The sequence below is a fragment of the Penicillium waksmanii genome (genome assembly GCF_028829765.1).
Source record: "Penicillium waksmanii strain IBT 27052 chromosome Unknown utg000001l:1.0-4852451.0:1.0-4856178.0, whole genome shotgun sequence".
Classification (NCBI taxonomy): Eukaryota; Fungi; Ascomycota; class Eurotiomycetes; order Eurotiales; family Aspergillaceae; genus Penicillium; species Penicillium waksmanii.
This window is the reverse complement of record NW_026643248.1, coordinates 228,383-247,223: the sequence shown is the minus strand read 5'-3', so window position 1 is coordinate 247,223 and position 18,841 is coordinate 228,383. Positions and strand designations below refer to the sequence as shown.

Below are 18,841 nucleotides of genomic sequence, written 5' to 3'. Positions count from 1 at the left end.
TGAAGAATTCAAAGGGTCCGTGCCAAACACGTCGCAAGCTCGTTAGAGGCTCGTTTGCTTCTAGAACTTCTGAACCAAGGTTCTGAAACAGAAGCGAAGCGGTTAGCGTTTGAAGGCGAAGTAGTTGATGCGCTTGATGGTTACTAATGTGTTTCGACCTTGCACCTCGGCAGCGAGTGGGAATATGCTTGTAGGCTGAAGCACCCTAGTACCCTCTAGAGTCGTAGATCTTGATCCCAACAATTATTCAAGGGGTGAACGGGTGGACAATGGTACTGATATTTCGGACATCTTCCTACTCTGTACTACTCCGTACTATTTATACAAATAATCGCATCATAGACGAAACTTGAACCCGTTATTAGGTCACTCCATGACGTGGACTTCTGCTTTGCCTTCATTGGCCAACCTTAAAACTTGTGAACTTTCAAATTGCGATATTCACCTAATGAGACTTGATAATTAAACTCAAGTCGACATCACTAAATTAAGGAAGCTGAACACGGAGTAGGCAGAAAGCAGGATAAAGTCTATTCACATCTAGTTACTAGTAATAGTACATTGTACTCTATACATCGAGATAGTTATACCCCCATGTGCCGTATACACCAAGAATTTCCAAGGCGATGGCTTGTTGGACTCATTTATGAGGAAGCAGACGCAGTGGCAGATGATGATGGCATGCCAGACATCGATCCACTGGGAGCACTACCACCACCGCTACCACCACCACCACCCACAAACCCGCTGTCCTCATTCTCGTGACCGCCATTAGCATCGTAGTAGGCCGCAATGCTGTAGTACGAGTTATCGGTGTAATCGGCAGTCGAGTTGATACCAATCTGGATCCACGCGAAAAGACCATCGTCGAGGTTATCGCCCAGGTACATGTATTCGGGGAAAGGGTCGTAGGAAGCATCCGCCTGAAGGACACTCCACATGTCCTCGGCATTGGTGGTGACGGCTTGCTCGTTGCTGGTATACGGGTATGTCTCCTCGACAGCAGTGCGGAGGACCTCGTTCCAGAACAGTTGGCCGATGTGAGCGACGCTACCGGTTCCCACCTCCAGAGTCTTATTGGGGAACATGGTCGCATTCAGATGGGTGAGCAGGTGGGTGTGCGTGGCGCGGCCGTCATAGTGTCCCGGGAAGATGCTGTCGAAGTTGACCACACCCTCTTGGTTGGTCTGCTGGATACCGCGCAGGTAGGTGCTGTTGTAGCCATCGGCGGCATAGTTACCGCTGGTCGAGATACCGCTGTACACACCTGTGGCATTGGCTTGCCAGATATCGACCAGAGCACCGGGGACCGGGCGACAAGTGTTGATGTCGATGTACTGCACTTCCAGGTGGACGTCGATGCCGTCAGAGTACTCTTCCTCCTTCACGTTTTCGCGGACGATTTCGCCCCAGACGTAGTAGGGGCCGTCGGTGACGGTGGGTGTCAGAATGCACGAGGTGTTGGCGCCGAAGATGGATTCCTGGTTGATCAGGCCGTGCTGGTAAGCGTCGGTTCGATTGTGGTCGATTGCTTCCCACTTCTCCAGGGCGGCTAGGTTGCGGCGATACTTCTGGGGTGCTATGGGATATTAGCGGCCTGGTTCTTGAGTCGGATAGGTGTTTGTGGAAGGGTCTTACTAGAGGTGATGCCGCGCTTTTGGCGCAACTTTTGAACGGTGTGCGAACGACGGGCAACGTTGCGCTTGGCCAGCTCACGCGCGTGCAGGGTACTCTGGCAACCACCCAGCGATCGCTTGCCAGCGGCAGCCATGGCATCGCGAAGATGGAGCTCGCGCTTCAGGACATGCGGGTCGTGCTTCTCGCCGGGGTGAGCGACAACGGGGGCGACGAGGCAGGCGGCTGCAATGGCCAGAATTTTGGCTAATTGAACCATGGGATCGGATAGTTCAATGGAGTTTCGATTGAAGGCTTGGGCTGTGAGATATTCCTCATTCTCGAGGAGGGCCTAGCAGCCGCGATTTATACGGCGCGGCCATCACTTCGTGGGTTTGTTTGACGCGTCATTCTAGAGACTAGAGCCGTCCGTCGAAGACAGCATTTAATATAGAATGCGCTCGTTTGGTCGCAGTGAAACCGGTTAATGGTGAGCCCAGGGCGAATTCCTCACTCTGTAGATATTGGTGTTCTTGGCGCCACGCGTTAAGGACATTTTGGCACCAACTCGAGTAGATGCGCCCCACTGCATTTTATCCTTGAGGAATGATCGTCCCTGACTGACGAATGAATCGACTCTCATTTGCAAAAGAAGCTGCCCCGCCGCGATCTTTGTCAGCGGGGATTTCGCTCCGATGGGATTTGTACAGTATTGAAGAGGAGGAAGAAGAAGAAGAAGGAGAAGTGGTGCCTGGCATGTTCACTGCGGGAGGTGGAGTGACGAAGCTTAACCGCGTCAGCAACGGTTGATATAAAATACCCCCACCAGACTTGCATGTCGCCCGGTGTCATCGTACTCTGCCCTTGTCTTCGATTCCGACCCAAGTAATAGCCTCAAGTCTTCGATGCTCTTGAAAGAGCTCCTAGCGCAAGCTGCTTACGACCCAGTATCAAAAAGCACATAGGGAATTGGCACCAATGCGAGTTTTCGAGCAACGGGATCGCATATAAGCTATCGATATCCGTGTCTCTCGACGTACGTGGTCTAGCCATATTTAGTTTCGACTACTTATTCGTCACCGCAAAAGCGTTTGACGAAAACGAATCTGCCAGGCGAATCATGCTTTGTCCGCATTTGGACGCTCATGTCGAAATAAAGCGCGATAAATGTCACCCCGATGAGTATATGCATTGCAGCAGGTGTCGAATACATCCTCGTGCCAAGGTAGCTATGCTAGAGAAGTGCGCAAAATATAGAATCCAGTTCAACAGAGAATTTTGCGATTCAACTGATGTTAGGGATGTTCTGTGGGTCGATTCGAGACCGTATCGGTGACCATGGATGACACGCGGGATGATCCCACAAAATTTACGTTTTCTTCTTCCCTCTAGTTTCCAGCGGGGCGAAGTTAATTACTATATCCCGAAGGCAATTTGAGCATTTGCATTGCGACTACTAGCTTCTCACATCATAGGGACTGACCTTTCCCCTCTCGATACAAATCATCGATAAATCTAGCTAGAACCAAATACATACTATGATTTCAGGATGTGGCGCGTCAGTCACTTCTGAGAAAATACAAGTATAGAAGTGGTAAACGTAGAAGTAGAGGTAGGTGCTACAAACTTCAAGTTAGCAAGTGCCGGTCCCGGGGTATAAAGGTACTAGTACTACTAGTTAACTAATTTGTAATTAAAATACTTCGTTTGATTCGACGCGAGCAAAATCGACGGCTGCGCCTCCCCCCTCCCCCAAACTTGAACCAAAACGGTCGAATATATGACGCTAATAACAGGGGGCCTAATTCCATAACTCGGTGACCCCCAGGATCGTGCTGACGTCAGATCAGCGCTCAATTCCCAAGCCACTCAAACTTGATATTTAAAACAATTCCGGCCTGTTCCATCCAAAATCATCTTTTGTAACACACAACCACCAAGATGTCTGAAACTACTGGAGCCCCACCTGTTAAATTCACAATCACCCACCACCGTCAACCGCAACATACCCATGAGGCATTCATCGATTGGATAGTAAAGGAGCATTTACCTCTCGCAATTCCAGTCTTTGAGAAATATGGGGTCATCGATTATTCTCTTGTGTGTAGATTCTCCAACATCCCTGCGAAGTCATCTAGCGATAACTAAATACGATATCTAGTTCGTTACACCACCGCCTCTAAATGATGGCTTGAAACAAGAAATCGGAGCTCTTAGACCAACCTGGGACTTTGCTGAATGCGACTGTTTCATTGAATATACACTCCCTAATGCCGAAACCATCAAGAATATCATGTCCGATCCAGAATGGCAGATTGCGGTTAAAGACCAGGATCAATGGGTTGATGTCCCGAGAGCCTTGGTTTCTCTGGGTTACTCTACTACATACTTCCAGCACGGAAAGCCTGTGACTCTATCATAATAGTTGAAAGCATGGTCTGCAAAGAAACGAGTTGACCGAAATGTATTGCTCATGCTTTGTCTCAATAAAACTCACCACAAATGCGGCATTGAATTTTAAAGCATCAATAGTATCTCTAAATATCGTGCTTCCCATTTGATCGATGAATTGAGGTTGGTCGAAATTATCACAGCATTGCTTCATCTTCAGTAGGAGATTCGTTGCTAGAAATTTGACCTATGAAGGCTAAAAAGAAGGCTCTCTCTTAATTGGGTTTAGGCCGGCGATTTCATGAACCTATTACGACATGTATCCGAGTTGCCAACACGATAGAATCTGCAACGCGAAGCTTGCCCAGGTGAAAGACAGTGATTATTAACATTGATACTGAATTGCTGCCTAATCGTCTGTGTAGTGAAGTGACCCTTGGAATGGTGAGATGCCTCACTCTTCCGCCACACTGTCCTGGCAGTTTAGCCGCAAGACCCAGGAAAATCCTGCGACGGACGAGACGATCACTGAAGTTGACAATGAATAATTCCGACTCCTGGGACCTGTCTTCTCGACATTTTTGTGCCACGTCCATCTGTACTACTAGGCAGCCCGCCGGAATTCATGGAATTAAAATCTCGACGGCTAAGCAGATGATATTTGGCCAGCAAAGACACTCCAGAGTGGTACAGCTTCACCATGTCATTAATACTAGCCAGTGGTATCTCATCTTTCAATTCACGGGCCTTGTTGAACGTAAATACCGTGACCGCTTAACGCGTGTCTGGCTTGGCAGCTGGATCTGGTGGCACTCCCGCATCGTGTCCGGGGTGGATGGGAACTCGCATCGCGAGAATACTTCCCATAGTAAGCGAAATATCTCTTTTGTCGGTACTCTGTACATCAATGAGTAACCAGTTGGACTGAGAACCTTGAAATCAGCATGTTGAAACTACGGCCTCAGGATACCGAGGGCTGCTAGCCCTGAAGCAATCATATATAATGCTCGTAATACCGACAATTTCGAGAATTTCTTTTCATACTACTGCTAGGTACTAGTACTAGTAGTACTACCTGTATGATCGGGTTATCGACCTTGGATTTTTGCAGCAACAAGCGCAGTACAGCTACTCCTACCTTAAATATCGGAAACACAGAGCAAACATTGCAAATGTTCTCTAAAATCTCTCTTATCACAAGTCTTGCTACTTTTGCCAGTAGTAGCTTGGCAAGCCCATTCTTCCCATTCAGAGATCATTCAATGGCAAGTAGCGGCAAATTCAGACGAGAGCCCTGGAGGTAACCATCGAGTGCTTATTGATAAAAAGATTCAATATTGTAATGATAATTACCCTTCGAACTGCCATTATCAAAGAATACACGAAAAACAATGCATCAAGCTAAGCCACCCGTGAGTTGGCTCGACGCCTAGAGAAGAGTTCAGATTTGACATGGGCTAACCTTCAAGCATTTAGTGGCGATGTCCGCTGGGTCGCTGCTTGGGACAGTTGCAGGATATATAGGTGAGTACCTGTCCGTGCCCAGGTGGTTAACTTGGAAGTTGTCTTTGCTCACATCGAATTAGCAACGATAAATGCACCAGTGATTCCAAATCGAATTTGGAGGTTTTCCCGATGGTATTCGACTCTCTATTCAATGGAAAAGCTATACATTGCGACTAGATGATGGTACGAGAGCTCATGATGACTTGAAGTTATGAAGATAAGGAAGCTTGAGAAATTCAATAATGTAGTCGGCTTCATTTACTATCTAGTATGTTGACTCCACATGAAAAATCAAAAATTGTAAATTAAGAGCACGACAAAAGCATGCCATCAATTTGTACTAGAATATGGTACTTCAGTCCATCACACTTCCACCTCCTCCGGCTTCTGATCCACCTCGGAACTGGCCACCTCCAGACTGGCACTGTCCTCCAAGTGTTCTGGGTCAAACATGGACTCCCTCATGAATGGGCTGCGGCGTCTGATTTCAGGTCCCTTAAGAACTAGGACTACAGGAACGACTGAGAGAGCCACGCCGACGAATCCCAATAGCGAGCCTGCCCATCCATAACCGAGAGTCTCGAAAAGCTGATAGGAGGCGAGTGGAAGGAAGGCGCCAAAGGTATTGCGACCTAATGAGGCGGCCGACAATGCTGATGCCGCGTATTTCTCATACGCGTCAGTGAGATAGTTGACCACGGCCATATAGATCGAATAGATTCCCACCCCGGTGCAGCCAATTCCTAGAGTGGGAACAATCCAATGAATTGAGCCGTTGCCCACGCTGCCCCAACCGTACCAAAACAACCCCCCTGCGAAGAGAAGACTTCCTGGAATCGACGTGTACAGACGAGCCTCTGGGATCGGCCTACCAGGATTGTCGCGGTTGCGCTTCGCAGAGCTGAGATAGATCCAATCTTGAAGGGGATTTACCACGGTACCGATCACAGCCCCTACGGAAATCGCAAGTTGGACGAGACCGGTAGTAAACGTGCCCCATCCATAATTGTGACTGAACGTCTGACTCACGCTAGAAAAGAAAAGGAACAGAATTCCCCATGCAAAGCTGACCCATAATGTGAAAAATATGACAACAGGCTCGGTTAAAAGCATTCGCGTGGGTCGTTCAAACGAAACTTGCACTAGCTTTAACAAACTAGTGGTATTAAGTTCAGATTCTGAGTAGATTGGTCGGCCAGTCTCCCAGCGGAGTTTCTTCGCGCGTTTTCGTAGGATGACATCAGCTCGGGTTTCGCGGAGGATAAGGTAAAAGACCGGGATCAACGCTGCATTGTAGATGATTTGAATGTAGAATATCCTGTTTATGGTCAGCGGAATCTAATTGTAGAATTCTTTGCTTCCACTTACCATCTCCAGGGATCATTCTTATGGATCTGTTGAATAGCCGAACCGACAAATGGCCCAAGAGCGATTCCAACCACACTCGTGAAGCCGAACAACGACATTGGCAAGCTCCGGGCCTTATCGCCATACCAAACATCGCTGATGCTTCCGCCCACGATATTAATCGACACGGAAGAGGCCCCACCCCCGAAAAAGCGGGTGACAACAAGCGTGGCAAAATTCTGCGCAAACGCCGATGGGAATAGCGATACCACCAGGAGAAAGTAGGATACAAAGTACCCCGGCATGCGCCCAGATGACTCTGTGAGCGGGACGAAGATCAGAGGCCAAAACGCCGCCCCCATATTCCAAGATGTAGTAGCCCAGGCCAAATTAGGGAAGGGCTCATTCTGTACATGAAATCGCTCTGCCATGTATTTATTTCCGGCGCCATATGACCCAGCTGGTAGACCTGTCAAAATGGAGCTAGGAGCGGTCAGTCAAAGGGACAATTGCATCCATGGACCTCTCTCCAGTTGAGATAAATTACGTACATGAAACAGATCGTGATGGTCAGCACCCATTTATATGTCTTGCTCCAATTGAAACTGTGACTGTCAGTTTCTACTAAAATGAGACGGTAACTCGAAGAACTGACGGATTGTCGGGGTCATTGGGACCATCCCAAGTATGGATCTCGACATTTTCCTTGTCTCGCAGGGGATGCTGCCCGACATGCCCAATATGCGAATCCCGATGGAAGAAAGAGTGAAATCTGCCAAGAATGAATTATGTTAGAGCCTTGCCTTCCAATCTGGACCTTTCGTGCCAGTGTACCATACCTAGAAAAGAAGGAATCTTTGAATGAATTATGATGAAGCGTGCTCGTGGTAGAAGATCTGTGTAGAACTTGACCAGTAGATCCGACACGAGAATGGCGAATTCTCTGCGTTGGCACCTGGGGAGGCACTTGAGGCGGCAATTGGGAATCTGATTCATCCATCGTATCGAGACTGCACTAGTGCATGGTATAATGCAACTAGTCTGCACCACAGGAAACGGCAGGTCATATTCAACAAAGTCCTGAAATTGGCTGACTTAACGAGTATACCATTTGTCCCTGTCTAAGCGTCATGGCGGGGAGTGTGGATCCCTTTGGGATGAGCGTTGGTGATTCAATGATGGAGACAGGAAAAGGAATCCTCGTTTGTTCCATCATCCATCATCAATCTCCCTCAAATCCATTGTGCCAATCCTAAGTGCAATGGAAAATATTGAGCGGTGTGGATTCGAGTCCTTTTTGAAATAAGTTCATGCCGCCCATGTCGTTTGACTCGCTATACTGGGCCTAGATCACTGCTTTTCAGCCACCGCTTTCGATGATAGGTAGATGTGAAGATGCTTACTGGGATTCCCCTCGGCTAAAACTAAATTTATCCCTAGCTGCGATTTAGTTTGGAGATTGCTGCTTTTCCCCATGTGCGTTCACCGCCGGATTCATCTTTTCATACATACGAGTAGTCTGTTACCCCATCTTTTGTTGGATTGTGGTGGGGCGATCGCCCGCACCGCGCGATAGGACAATTGTGCCCAGGTGTAGTACAGTACAGTATGAGTCCTGCGACTATTCCTGCTTGGACAGTTGTCACACCATTGCATTTCGGCATCGAGCCGAGTGTGATCTGACCACTGCCCCAAATTATCTCGTAAAAATTAAATCATCACCGGCATGCCGATAACTAGAGAACCAGTTCTACGTCAACGAGTGGGCCGATAGTTTGTTGAGTAGTCATGACATCATGGTCCGATGTCATCCGAACTGGCCAAACGAAGCAAACCCCCTACATTCTACGCACTTCTTAGAAAGTTGAAAATGGAAATGGGGGGCTTCCAACGAATCGAGAGTTAATGCAGGTGAGGGGCAATACGACAGGCCTAGCTCGGCCCCAAACGCAGCAGGTTCTACAGTGGAGAGCGTATCACAACGAAGCATGGCAACCAGGATCTGCCACTTATGCCGTCATGGTCAGCCAAGGGTTTGGAGGGGCAGAGGAGGGGAGAACAAGGCATAGATAACCGACGAAACCTTGGGAGCTTCGCCGAGCTTCGTTGTATCTGGTATTTATTCCCCTCAACCACCCCCCCTCTCCGTCCTAAACTCTCGCAGAATCAACTCTCCCCTCCAACTCAATTCTTCTCTATTCTATACAACCCCCACCAACCAAAATGCCTATTCCAGTTCCCAAGTCCGACAATCTCAAGGACCTTCTTAGCCTGAAGGGCAAGGTCGTCGTTGTGACCGGTGCTTCCGGCCCTCGAGGCATGGGTATCGAGGCTGCCCGCGGCTGCGCCGAGATGGGAGCCGATCTGGCCATCACCTACTCCTCGCGACCCGAGGGCGGCGAAAAGAACGCAAAGGACCTCTCCGAGAAGTATGGCGTCAAGGTCAAGGCCTACAAGTGTGATGTCGGTAGCTGGGATAGCGTGGATGGCTTCGTCAAGTCGGTCATCAAGGACTTCGGCAAGATCGATGCTTTCATCGCCAATGCTGGCCGCACCGCCAACTCCGGTGTCCTCGATGGCTCCGTCAGTGACTGGGAGGAGGTTATCCAGACCGACCTGAACGGCACTTTCCACTGCGCCAAGGCCGTCGGCGCTCACTTCAAGGAGCGCGGCACCGGCTCCTTCGTCATCACATCTTCCATGTCCGGTCACATCGCCAACTTCCCTCAGGAACAAACCTCCTACAACGTCGCCAAGGCTGGCTGCATTCACATGGCTCGCTCCCTTGCCAACGAGTGGCGTGACTTCGCTCGCGTTAACAGCATCTCCCCCGGGTACATTGACACCGGTCTGTCCGACTTCGTGGACCAGAAGATCCAGGACCTGTGGAACTCCATGATCCCCATGGGCCGCAACGGTCAGGCTAAGGAGCTCAAGGGTGCCTATGTTTACCTCGTCAGCGATGCCAGCACCTACATGACCGGCAACGATCTGATCATTGACGGAGGATACACCGTCCGGTAAATAGCTCATGTACATAATAAGAAAGAAAAACCTGTCTTTGCCGGGTCGAAGCAGGTTCTTCGAACCCAATTGGCTTTCGGTCGCAGAATGATATCATACTGAATTAGCTTATCTTGTTTATTTTCCTCGGAAGATGCCCCACAGTGCTAAACCCCGATGGTCACACCGGGTTGCCGCCCAGTGTGACTGGAATTGTCTCGGCAAGCCGAGCCTGTAGACAATTCTGATCATAGGAGAACGTATGTACATACAGTAGGATTAGACTAAGCTAATTTTTTCCTTTACAGGGGTGTTAATCGCTCTGGATATAGATGATCGACACCCTACTCTGCCAGCGGACCCGCAACGCTCGTGGAAATTGGAGCCTTCTCCACAAAGATTCCAGACCAGAACCAATCTTCTGCAACCGTGTCAGTGCCGCCGTTATCAAGTCGTAATTGTCCAATATGGAAGTCCGCCGAATTGGTCGACGTGGACGCGCTGACTCCCTTCACGACCTGTGTGAGCGCGTCAGTCCCGTTGGAGGCCCACAGGCCGACCGTCTGCGCGTCGAAATCAATGTCGTAGGCGAAGTTGTACCAATGGCCGGCCTGCAGCTCAGTTGACCAGTGTGTTTCGCTGCTCACGCACCAGCGAAGGGTGTTGTCCTTTGCGGCCGAGTCGCCGCTCAGTAAACCGTATTTGAGTTCGGTGAAATGGCTCTATGGAGGAGATTAGTGTACGCCCTTTTAATCCTCTGCGATTGTTACCCACCTCGAAAAATGCGATCTGGTGTTCGAATTTCGGATTCGGGCCGTTTGTTTCATTTGTGGAGAGCGAGAAATGATAGAACAAATGGCCACTTCCAAGGTCCTCTTTTGTTTGGGGGATAAGCTCGCTGCGCATCATGGTTTGGCCGTTCCAAGACGATGTTCCATCCTAACAGGGTTAGTATGTAATCTCTGTCCAATGAAGCTGTGGAAATCGCACAATTGTAATTCGGATCCCCTGATCGTCACTTTTATCTGCCGGATTCTTGAACCCCTCTGACAGCCCAAGATAATCGCTGGTCTCTCCATCCCCGTGAATGTACCACTGATAATCGCCGATTTGGTTGGACCAGGACCCTATTTGGTTAGAATAGGGGTTGCCAATTCGCCATATTAGCTTGCTTACATTCATCAAATTCTTTGACTGTGGACGACGAATTGAAGAAGCCACTCCACAACACCTCCCCACACTCTGCCGCAATAGGCATGACAGCCCAAAGAAAGTACTTCATGTTGACGAGTGTGTTTTGAAAGAGTGATCGATAAGATATGCAGTGTAACTGGCTACCCTGTGTATCCTTTCTTTCAACCCAGCCTTATATCTATCTTTTTCGAGCGGCACTCTGGATATGAAACGGGGAGCTTTCTGACAGCAGACCATAGTGGGGTCCTTGGCGCATAGCGAAACAATTTGACGTCTTGTATAGATTCATGAATTACTTCCTGTGGACGAGCCTAACTACTCCCCTTGGCGAGATCGCCGGACAGTCTTCCCAAAGGAACACGGGCCGAGAAAGTCTCACGTCTACAACTGAAACATTTGGCGTGTTGAAACAGCGCCAAGAAAATATCAAACAAATAATTTCGGCAGACCGACGTGAATGGAGGTAAAATTGAATTCGAAAAATAAAGCAAGCCTTGTCAGCTATTACCTGATACCTGAATTGAAGATAGCCAAACACAATCCCATTGCTCGGAGAGAAGTCTAACTAGGAAATAATCAACTAGAGTCTGCGCATGAGAAACTGGCATTGCCAGAATCTGCGTTGATAGCTTTTCCAGAGACCCAGAGACCCATTCCACACTTGATTTATGTTAGTGCTGTATCGCGGCATCTTCACATCGGGTACTTACGAGACAACCGCCGATCGCGATAATCACCAAATTGAGACAAGTTAGGAACATCTTCTTCCAACTTTCGCGATACCGACCGACATTGAGGAACAGCCAGAATATGCCGCTCAGACCATCTGGAATTACGTTAGTTGAGATGAAACTTCGAGTATCGTTTTGATAACTGTAGCGCGACTCACAAGTAAACCAGCTCGCGAAAAGTGCCGTCTGGGAAGCGGAAGCGAGTTAGTATCGGCCAGTCAGATATTCAATGCTGATTGTTCAAACGACACTTACTATGAGACTGAGAAGATCGTTGAAAACGGGTATAGCCTCCGCAATAACCCACGCGATGATCCACAGTACGAGACTGATTCCCACCCATGATCCAATTGAACGAAAGTTTCGCTTTTGCATATGATCTGTTCCTCGGAAGATGCGAACGTAGAGATACTTGGCTGCGACATGACCATTGATCACACCAGCGATGACGATCTGGCGAGTTTGTCAGTGTGAATAGGACAAATATAATTGGTTGGGTGTCACACTTACAGTCGGGATAGCGATTCCATAGGCGATTTTTGCCGTAAGGGGGCTGGTGGAGCTGAGAGCAGGAGATTTCACATCCTGCCCGCCGTATATGTATATTACAATGGCAGCTACTGTGTACATAATCGTGTCTGTTCCCTGGAGTAAATACAATGTCTTCGGGTAGTCGGTCGGGATTCGCATCTCTGAGATGAAGCCGAAGAAAGCCACATGGCCAGCTAGTTGCGCTACTTTAGTATGATTTACGGTGTGGGGATTATGGAAAGTATTTCATACCATATGCGAACACAATATTCGTCACTGCGAGGAATCCAGTCGCAACATCGATCTTGGTAGTGACGTCAATCTTTCCATCCCCAGGGCGTTGGATAGCAATTGCGATCATTGTTATGAGGACGGCGCTGTCAAGGAGGTCAGTTTGCGAAGTAATTTCGAGTCTATTGATCTTACGACATGATACTTGCGAACGCTAAGGAGCTGTTAGACTCGGATATTGAGAAATCTTTTGGGGTTCACAAACATGCAAATGAGAACCACGATACCTTGCGCAGTGTTCTTGGGACGGCAAAAATAAAGGAAATTATCATGCCGACCACACCGAACACAATTGAACAAGTAGCGTGTTCCGTGATGGTATTCATCATTACCGTAAATGTTAAAATATGACTTCCCATGATGAAAACGAGAAACAGCAGCTGCGCAGTTCCGAGGAATTCACGGCCGAATCGTGGGAGACCGATTTTTCCGAAAAGGATCTCCCCAGCATCCCCCATTGAGTGTACTTGTGGGTAGTGGAGCTTGAATTGTCCCAAGGTGTACCCTGTATATGTGGCCAATAGGCCTAATCCCACGATCAAAATAATCGCGCTAGCGTTGTGTGAGGAAGCGTTTAGGATAATTTCATCAGAGTGGACGGGTGATCACTCACGGAGCAAGACCTAGAGTAGCGACTGCTGAAGGAAGGGAGAGAATTCCGAGGGAAATGGTTTCTGCGATCATAACTGTTCAAGCGCTTTGGTATTAGAAAAAAAGAGGGCTGCGAAGAAAGGACCGCGACTCGGAGAAAGTTGGGCCTCGGCCGGATTCGAGATACGTACTCATTCCACATTGCCTACATCGAGAGTTCCGTTAGAAATATTGGGATGATTTACTAGGCTGAATTACGAACCACCAGTGTAGAGTGCGATATCTGACTTCTGCGTATTCCTCATCTCCGAAAGGGTTTTCCTGTTCTGCAGGCGCTCGCTCGATGTGTTGTTTTTCGGCGGCACTAAGACCATCGTCATATTTAGTTGTCTGATCGCTTTGGATCGGAGCGCGATATGTCTGAGACATTTTCGTGGATTGCTTGTAGAGTAGATCGAGCCTCTAAACTTGTGGGCACAAAATGGCGAGGGGTGAAAGTTGAGAGGCGACACGGTGATGTGAAGGGAAGAAGAGGAGAGGGGGAACAGGCACTGGTAAAAGCTCAGACTCCTGAGCCCCAGTCATCATTCAACAATGCAGTCACGAATAATCCTGCTAGTGGCACCTTTTCTCAAAGCAGATACGAATCTTGTCTCCACCCACCGATGTCACGTTGCGGGGAAACCCATAGTCAAGCATGATGGTGGGCCCAACCACAATAGAGCTAGTCTTGAAATCAAGTACAAACAGTGGAAATAAAAGCTACCCCTAATCATAAAAACAACCCTTATGACGCTAGGGGCGCCGTGGCTGAGGGTACTTGGGCTGAGCTCAACCAAAGGCTTGAGTGCGCCATCCGAAGTCCCGACATGATTGTCATTGGCCCTTAAAACACAAGGGTCGGGAATCCGGTTTCTCCGATAACACAAGGCGTCCAATTTTGAGCCCAAACCAGCCGAGCAAAATATAGGTACTACGTATTCCAGAACTTGTTGAGGGAGGTGTGCGGTCGCAAAGGAAGAGCAATCAGAGATATCGCTTTGAGCTGGCTATAACCTTGCACACATTCGAATATGTTTGGGCCCAGGGTGCCAAGATTCAAGGATAGGCCATGGTTGCGTTGCTAGTCGCCACGAGAGTGATGTTCCATTGGAACAAAGAAAGAGGTCAAAGAGGGGAGGGGAGGGGAACTTGGTTACTTCGGCTGGGGGCGGATGTTTTGTGCATCTCCACAATATCCGCGGACCAAGAATCTGGGGAAATGTGGAGATGGGCGTCTCTCTGTCAGTACTTACTTCTCCCTTTCCGTTTGCTGTTCGCTTGAGTTCCAATTCTGCTCGAAAGGTTGATCTGAGAAACTGACTACAAGTTACTCTCTCAGCATCTGCTTACGTCAAAGCCTAGTGTCTGGCTGCAGCATCTCAATAAAATTCGGGCACATACTAGTTAGTAGAACATGGGTCAACCTTGAAAAAGATTAATGTGACTTGAAAATATTTGTTCCATGGTCAACTTCAAGTTGCAACTTGCAAGCATAGTCACGGTGTAGGTCGACTGAAGTTTTGACCTATACACACCCATTTTAATGCTAGAGGGGGGTAAGTATTTGTCAACCACATTATGCGACCGGTTCATGAAATGTTTGTTTCATAATAGCAAAGTCAAAAGGCCTTCGGCACTGAATATCCATACGATTTCTTCCAACCTTGGAAGTATATCAAAAGAGGACATGGGATAGTACAGAACGGTAAAATAGATGTCACGGATTTGACCTCACATGCTATTCCAATAGACTAAGAATACCACAATGTTAAAGCTTTCACTTCGATGTTCCCATATACTACTATATATAGAAAGATAGCGCGTGGGTCTTTGCTGATACCTAAGGAATATCCGATCTTCATACCCCGTTGTGGTTGCGTGAGGTAGGGTAGGTTGGACCCGTGATCGCCTGCAGATGGTGCTGCAGGGTGGCTTGTACCTGACGACCTGACAACCCTTGGGAACACCACATTTCCGAGCAACCTCCTCAAGATTTGACTCTCCTTTCCATAGGAAGAAACCTTGGAAACAAACCCTATCACTCCGAGTCCACAGTTTTGACACCACACTGAAACGATGCCCGTCACTCTTATCACAGCTGAGCATCCCTCTAACGCATGGCGATACCCAAAAGTCCCCACTGCTGAAGAGTTATTCGAATACTCATGTCGCGAAGAACATCGCCGCTGCCAGAATTTGATACAAGACTCATACCCGACGAATCTCTTCAACACCTCTCATATCTCGCCCTCCGAGCATGGCTTTGTCTGGGCCGCGGTCCACGCCTACAAGAAATCATCATCACTTGACCATACGCCCTGAAGACGTGTGGTTCTCCAATCTCACGCAGCTCAGTGCATACATCAACGCACATGCGGAGGATTTACAATCCTCCCTTTTCGCCCACATAGAATACCAGTGAATCATTTCATTTAATCCATCCTCCTCCCATCGAAGTCTGAGCCACTTTGCCCCAGAAACCACCTTGTCCTTTCCTTGACTCGTCCATCTCAGCGCGAAGAACAGGGTTGATCCCCTTCTTCCGCATTTTCTCTTGCTTTTCGAGTGGAATTTTGTGAACGGGATGGTCTGGTCCGGGCTTTTCGTTTGGGTCGTAGGGTTTCGAGGGAGTAATACCCCATTTCATCGCGGCGGCGGCGGCAGCAGCTTGTTGCTCCTGTGATCTGTTGACCTTGCTGTCGCTTGGTGTCTCGGGCACTAATGTCGATTCACTTTGGTTGCTAGGCATGATTGCGTTAGGCAAGGTGGAATCAAAGATATGGCGTTATGTATTGTGAAAAGCTCTGGCGAAATTTCGCCGAAGTCCATGCGATCTCGTGCCCTCTTATAAGAAACCATCGAGAATCAGACTGGGGGCGGGTCAGATTGTGCCCGCTCCGCCCCGCCCGATGAAGTCATTCGATGGGGCGGAACCACCTCTTGGCACTTCCACGGGGTCACATTGGCAGAGAAAATGATAGACAGTTCTGTGCTGATATTTGAGTTCCGAGGTTGCTGCGGAAAGGTTCAAGACCTGGTCATTTCAAATCCGAACAAGTCCATCACAGACGGCTGGCCATTATCCCAGGTATCCAGGATCGCGTTGATGTCTTGTGCCTCCGGGTAGGTCAAGTAGTCCATCATATCGACAGGAAATCCCTGCGATGAGTCCAGGGATGGCATTATCTCTTGACGGGGGCCACTTGGTAACTGCGAAGAGTCTTTTTCGGCGGTCGGCTTCCCACCGTATGGGCTTTGATCGTCGACCAAGCCTCGGGCTACCCGAGAGAAGGCAAAGCAAATTTTGTAAAGCCGCGCCGAGGCATCGGAGACGGCTTGTACGGGGTGTAGAGTATTAACCACCGTTTCCAATATGTCAAGGTCGACTCGACTCTTCGCGGCGACAATGTGGAGGAATATCACGATGAAGGGGGTGAACGACGAGTAGAGCAGGACCCTGGGACGTGAGCAGGCATTAGTAAGTAACAATAGAGATAGAAAAGGGGACAGTAAAGGGGACGACAAACCAATTGGCATAGTCGGCGACTGAAAACCGGCTTGACTGCTGGTAGTCGGAAAAGCATCGTAGATGGCTATTCAAGCTCAAGCGTGCGGCCTCAAGGCATCGCGTCTCGATTTCCCCTCCGATTCTTGCCGTGAATGATGCACGGAGCATGGTGGTGAGTGTAGAGTAGAATGATAAATCCCAAATTCGATCGCACATAGAGAATAATTCTTTGTTCTCAACATGGTCTGGAGTTATCTATCGTCGTAGAGAGTGGTAAGCAAAGACGAAATTTGCACTTGGGGAAGAATTTCGGCTCACCTCTTTTCGGCCCCTGTTGCACTCTCGCAGAGCTAATTCGAGATCATTGATGCACCGAATGCGTTCTGATTGCCCCTTTCTGAGACCCTGTGCCGAGTACAGCTGATTGTATACCTCGGCCTGGATTTCGCTGAGCTTGACGATAAAGATGAAAGCCGAATCCCACGGGCGAACAGCTAGATTCTCGGAAAGGGGAGGATATCGGCAGTCAATATCGAAATCGGGGATATACGATGCTCGCCCCAGAAACAAGGAGGCGGTGTGATCCATCATATAGATTGTCCAGAATAAGCGACGCTTATCATCCGCATTACCGGTGTCGTCCCTTTGGTAGGTGGATTCACGATGGAGGCCTAGCATCTGGCAATGCTGTGCGGCACTTGCAACCAGGTTGCTCCCTAGTACTGGTTTGGCCTCATCTTGAGCCTTGATCGCCTGCAGTCGAAGTGTTAGCAAGGATCATTCTAGGCTTAATTTTTGGTTTGGGTTTCTCAACTAACTCCCATGGCCAATGCCAAAAGGTTCTCAAAGCTAGGCACCGCGAGAACTTCGACGGTCATCAGGCCCGCTTCGAAGCTCTCCTTGCATGCTTTGAGATGCGCCTTGAGATCAAACTGCTCACACAAAATATCTTTGGTGCAGATACACTCCTTCAACACGAAGTAAAGAACCCCATGCATGGCCGCAATATCACCAACGGATACTTTTCGCGTGGGAAAGTAGACTCTTTGGCAGAGCTGCTCTACCAACAAGGGATTGTTGATGGGGTATGAGGTCAAGAATAGAGGTTTTTGTACTGAGAATGTCAGCCTACCGTTAGCTACTGGGCAGGGTCCGTATAATGATTGTATTGGACAGGGCCATACCTTGGAATCTGCGGAGCATTGTGACGATCATTTCAGCAGGCAGCGGTAGGAAAGTAGCCTTTGAATGTGTATTCGTTTCATTGAGAAGTGGCTTGTTTTGCAGATTGGAACCAAGGAGACTATTGATCGAGTCCAGAGTTACACTCAAGCTTGAAGCATCAGGTCCACGATTAGGGCGTGCGAATCTCTCCACAATCTCCTTCGCTTGAGCCGATTGACTGGCGAATGAAGACTCGCCTTCGTAGAGGGGAGTTGGGGCACTTTCGGTTCCTGTTTCCCCGGGGCTGGCCTTGTCAATGCTATTGTTCGGTGCATGACTGGGTAGATCTCCCGGCGATGGTCTTTGGGACAGCTCAGCTTCCACATTTCGGAGACGACTTTCCAAAAATTGCATGCGTTCTTCCCTGGGGCACCCTGTGAGTCAAGGACTCGAAGCACAGGGTCAAGTCTTCACTTACATCTGCAGCATTCGATCGGACCTCGGGGATTCTTTCCGGTCGGACTTTTGACAGGAGATCCCAGTTGTGAGGCAATTCGAGCACGGGAATGTGCGGTCGCAACGGATCTATAGACCAGAGTATCAATTTCCCATTTTAGACAGTGGGGCTTCAGTAAGAATTGGTTGAAGTATACCTTGCGAGTCCGGCATCCTTCACACTGTGGGGAGAGTTCCTGGTCAGCTTTCCGTCCCTTCAACAGCGACCATCACAGCTCACCGCTTTGGGGATCAAGGAGAGTCGCTTTCTTCGGCTCTGAATCGTTTCTGATCGAGGGTTGTCCATGGCTGCTGAGTGGCAGCTGATGGTATATTCCAAGCAAGTGTGGTGATCGATGAAGGAAGAACAGCGGAGTCCACGCGCCCGCGCATTCCGCGTTGCCGAAGCTGACTCTGCCACCAGCCAATCACA

At 48.9% G+C, this 18,841-nt stretch overlaps 8 protein-coding genes across 8 annotated transcripts; 3 read left to right on the top strand and 5 right to left on the bottom strand.

Moving 5' to 3' along the window:
• Positions 1-644: 644 nt before the first annotated feature.
• N7481_000081 (intradiol ring-cleavage dioxygenase) lies at positions 645-1,894 on the bottom strand (the record flags this gene model as incomplete). The annotated part of the gene is made up of 2 exons (XM_057259300.1): positions 645-1,579; positions 1,639-1,894. 2 exons carry the CDS (start codon positions 1,892-1,894, stop codon positions 645-647), a joined length of 1,191 nt encoding a protein of 396 aa, XP_057127132.1.
• Positions 1,895-3,555: 1,661 nt separating this feature from the next.
• N7481_000080 (EthD domain-containing protein) lies at positions 3,556-4,036 on the top strand (the record flags this gene model as incomplete). The annotated part of the gene is made up of 2 exons (XM_057259299.1): positions 3,556-3,714; positions 3,776-4,036. The coding sequence occupies 2 exons, from the start codon at positions 3,556-3,558 to the stop codon at positions 4,034-4,036; spliced, it is 420 nt and encodes a 139-aa protein (XP_057127131.1).
• A 1,838-nt stretch (positions 4,037-5,874) lies between these two features.
• On the bottom strand, positions 5,875-7,858 carry N7481_000079 (uncharacterized protein; the record flags this gene model as incomplete). The annotated part of the gene is made up of 5 exons (XM_057259298.1): positions 5,875-6,829; positions 6,880-7,341; positions 7,410-7,463; positions 7,514-7,630; positions 7,698-7,858. 5 exons carry the CDS (start codon positions 7,856-7,858, stop codon positions 5,875-5,877), a joined length of 1,749 nt encoding a protein of 582 aa, XP_057127130.1.
• A 1,223-nt stretch (positions 7,859-9,081) lies between these two features.
• On the top strand, positions 9,082-9,882 carry N7481_000078 (SDR family oxidoreductase; the record flags this gene model as incomplete). The annotated part of the gene is made up of 1 exon (XM_057259297.1): positions 9,082-9,882. One exon carries the CDS (start codon positions 9,082-9,084, stop codon positions 9,880-9,882), a length of 801 nt encoding a protein of 266 aa, XP_057127129.1.
• A 323-nt stretch (positions 9,883-10,205) lies between these two features.
• On the bottom strand, positions 10,206-11,143 carry N7481_000077 (glycoside hydrolase family 131 protein; the record flags this gene model as incomplete). Its single annotated transcript, XM_057259296.1, has 4 exons — positions 10,206-10,583; positions 10,636-10,800; positions 10,852-10,988; positions 11,038-11,143. The coding sequence occupies 4 exons, from the start codon at positions 11,141-11,143 to the stop codon at positions 10,206-10,208; spliced, it is 786 nt and encodes a 261-aa protein (XP_057127128.1).
• A 488-nt stretch (positions 11,144-11,631) lies between these two features.
• Positions 11,632-13,628, bottom strand: N7481_000076 (putative neutral amino acid permease; the record flags this gene model as incomplete). Its single annotated transcript, XM_057259295.1, has 11 exons — positions 11,632-11,715; positions 11,766-11,881; positions 11,945-11,972; positions 12,042-12,239; positions 12,297-12,511; positions 12,570-12,694; positions 12,744-12,762; positions 12,814-13,160; positions 13,222-13,282; positions 13,391-13,404; positions 13,462-13,628. The coding sequence occupies 11 exons, from the start codon at positions 13,626-13,628 to the stop codon at positions 11,632-11,634; spliced, it is 1,374 nt and encodes a 457-aa protein (XP_057127127.1).
• Positions 13,629-15,317: 1,689 nt separating this feature from the next.
• Positions 15,318-15,563, top strand: N7481_000075 (uncharacterized protein; the record flags this gene model as incomplete). The annotated part of the gene is made up of 1 exon (XM_057259294.1): positions 15,318-15,563. The coding sequence occupies one exon, from the start codon at positions 15,318-15,320 to the stop codon at positions 15,561-15,563; it is 246 nt and encodes an 81-aa protein (XP_057127126.1).
• Positions 15,564-15,669: 106 nt separating this feature from the next.
• On the bottom strand, positions 15,670-18,402 carry N7481_000074 (fungal specific transcription factor domain-containing protein; the record flags this gene model as incomplete). Its single annotated transcript, XM_057259293.1, has 7 exons — positions 15,670-15,982; positions 16,276-16,698; positions 16,769-17,004; positions 17,068-17,502; positions 17,568-17,863; positions 17,934-18,337; positions 18,392-18,402. The coding sequence occupies 7 exons, from the start codon at positions 18,400-18,402 to the stop codon at positions 15,670-15,672; spliced, it is 2,118 nt and encodes a 705-aa protein (XP_057127125.1).
• Positions 18,403-18,841: the final 439 nt, after the last annotated feature.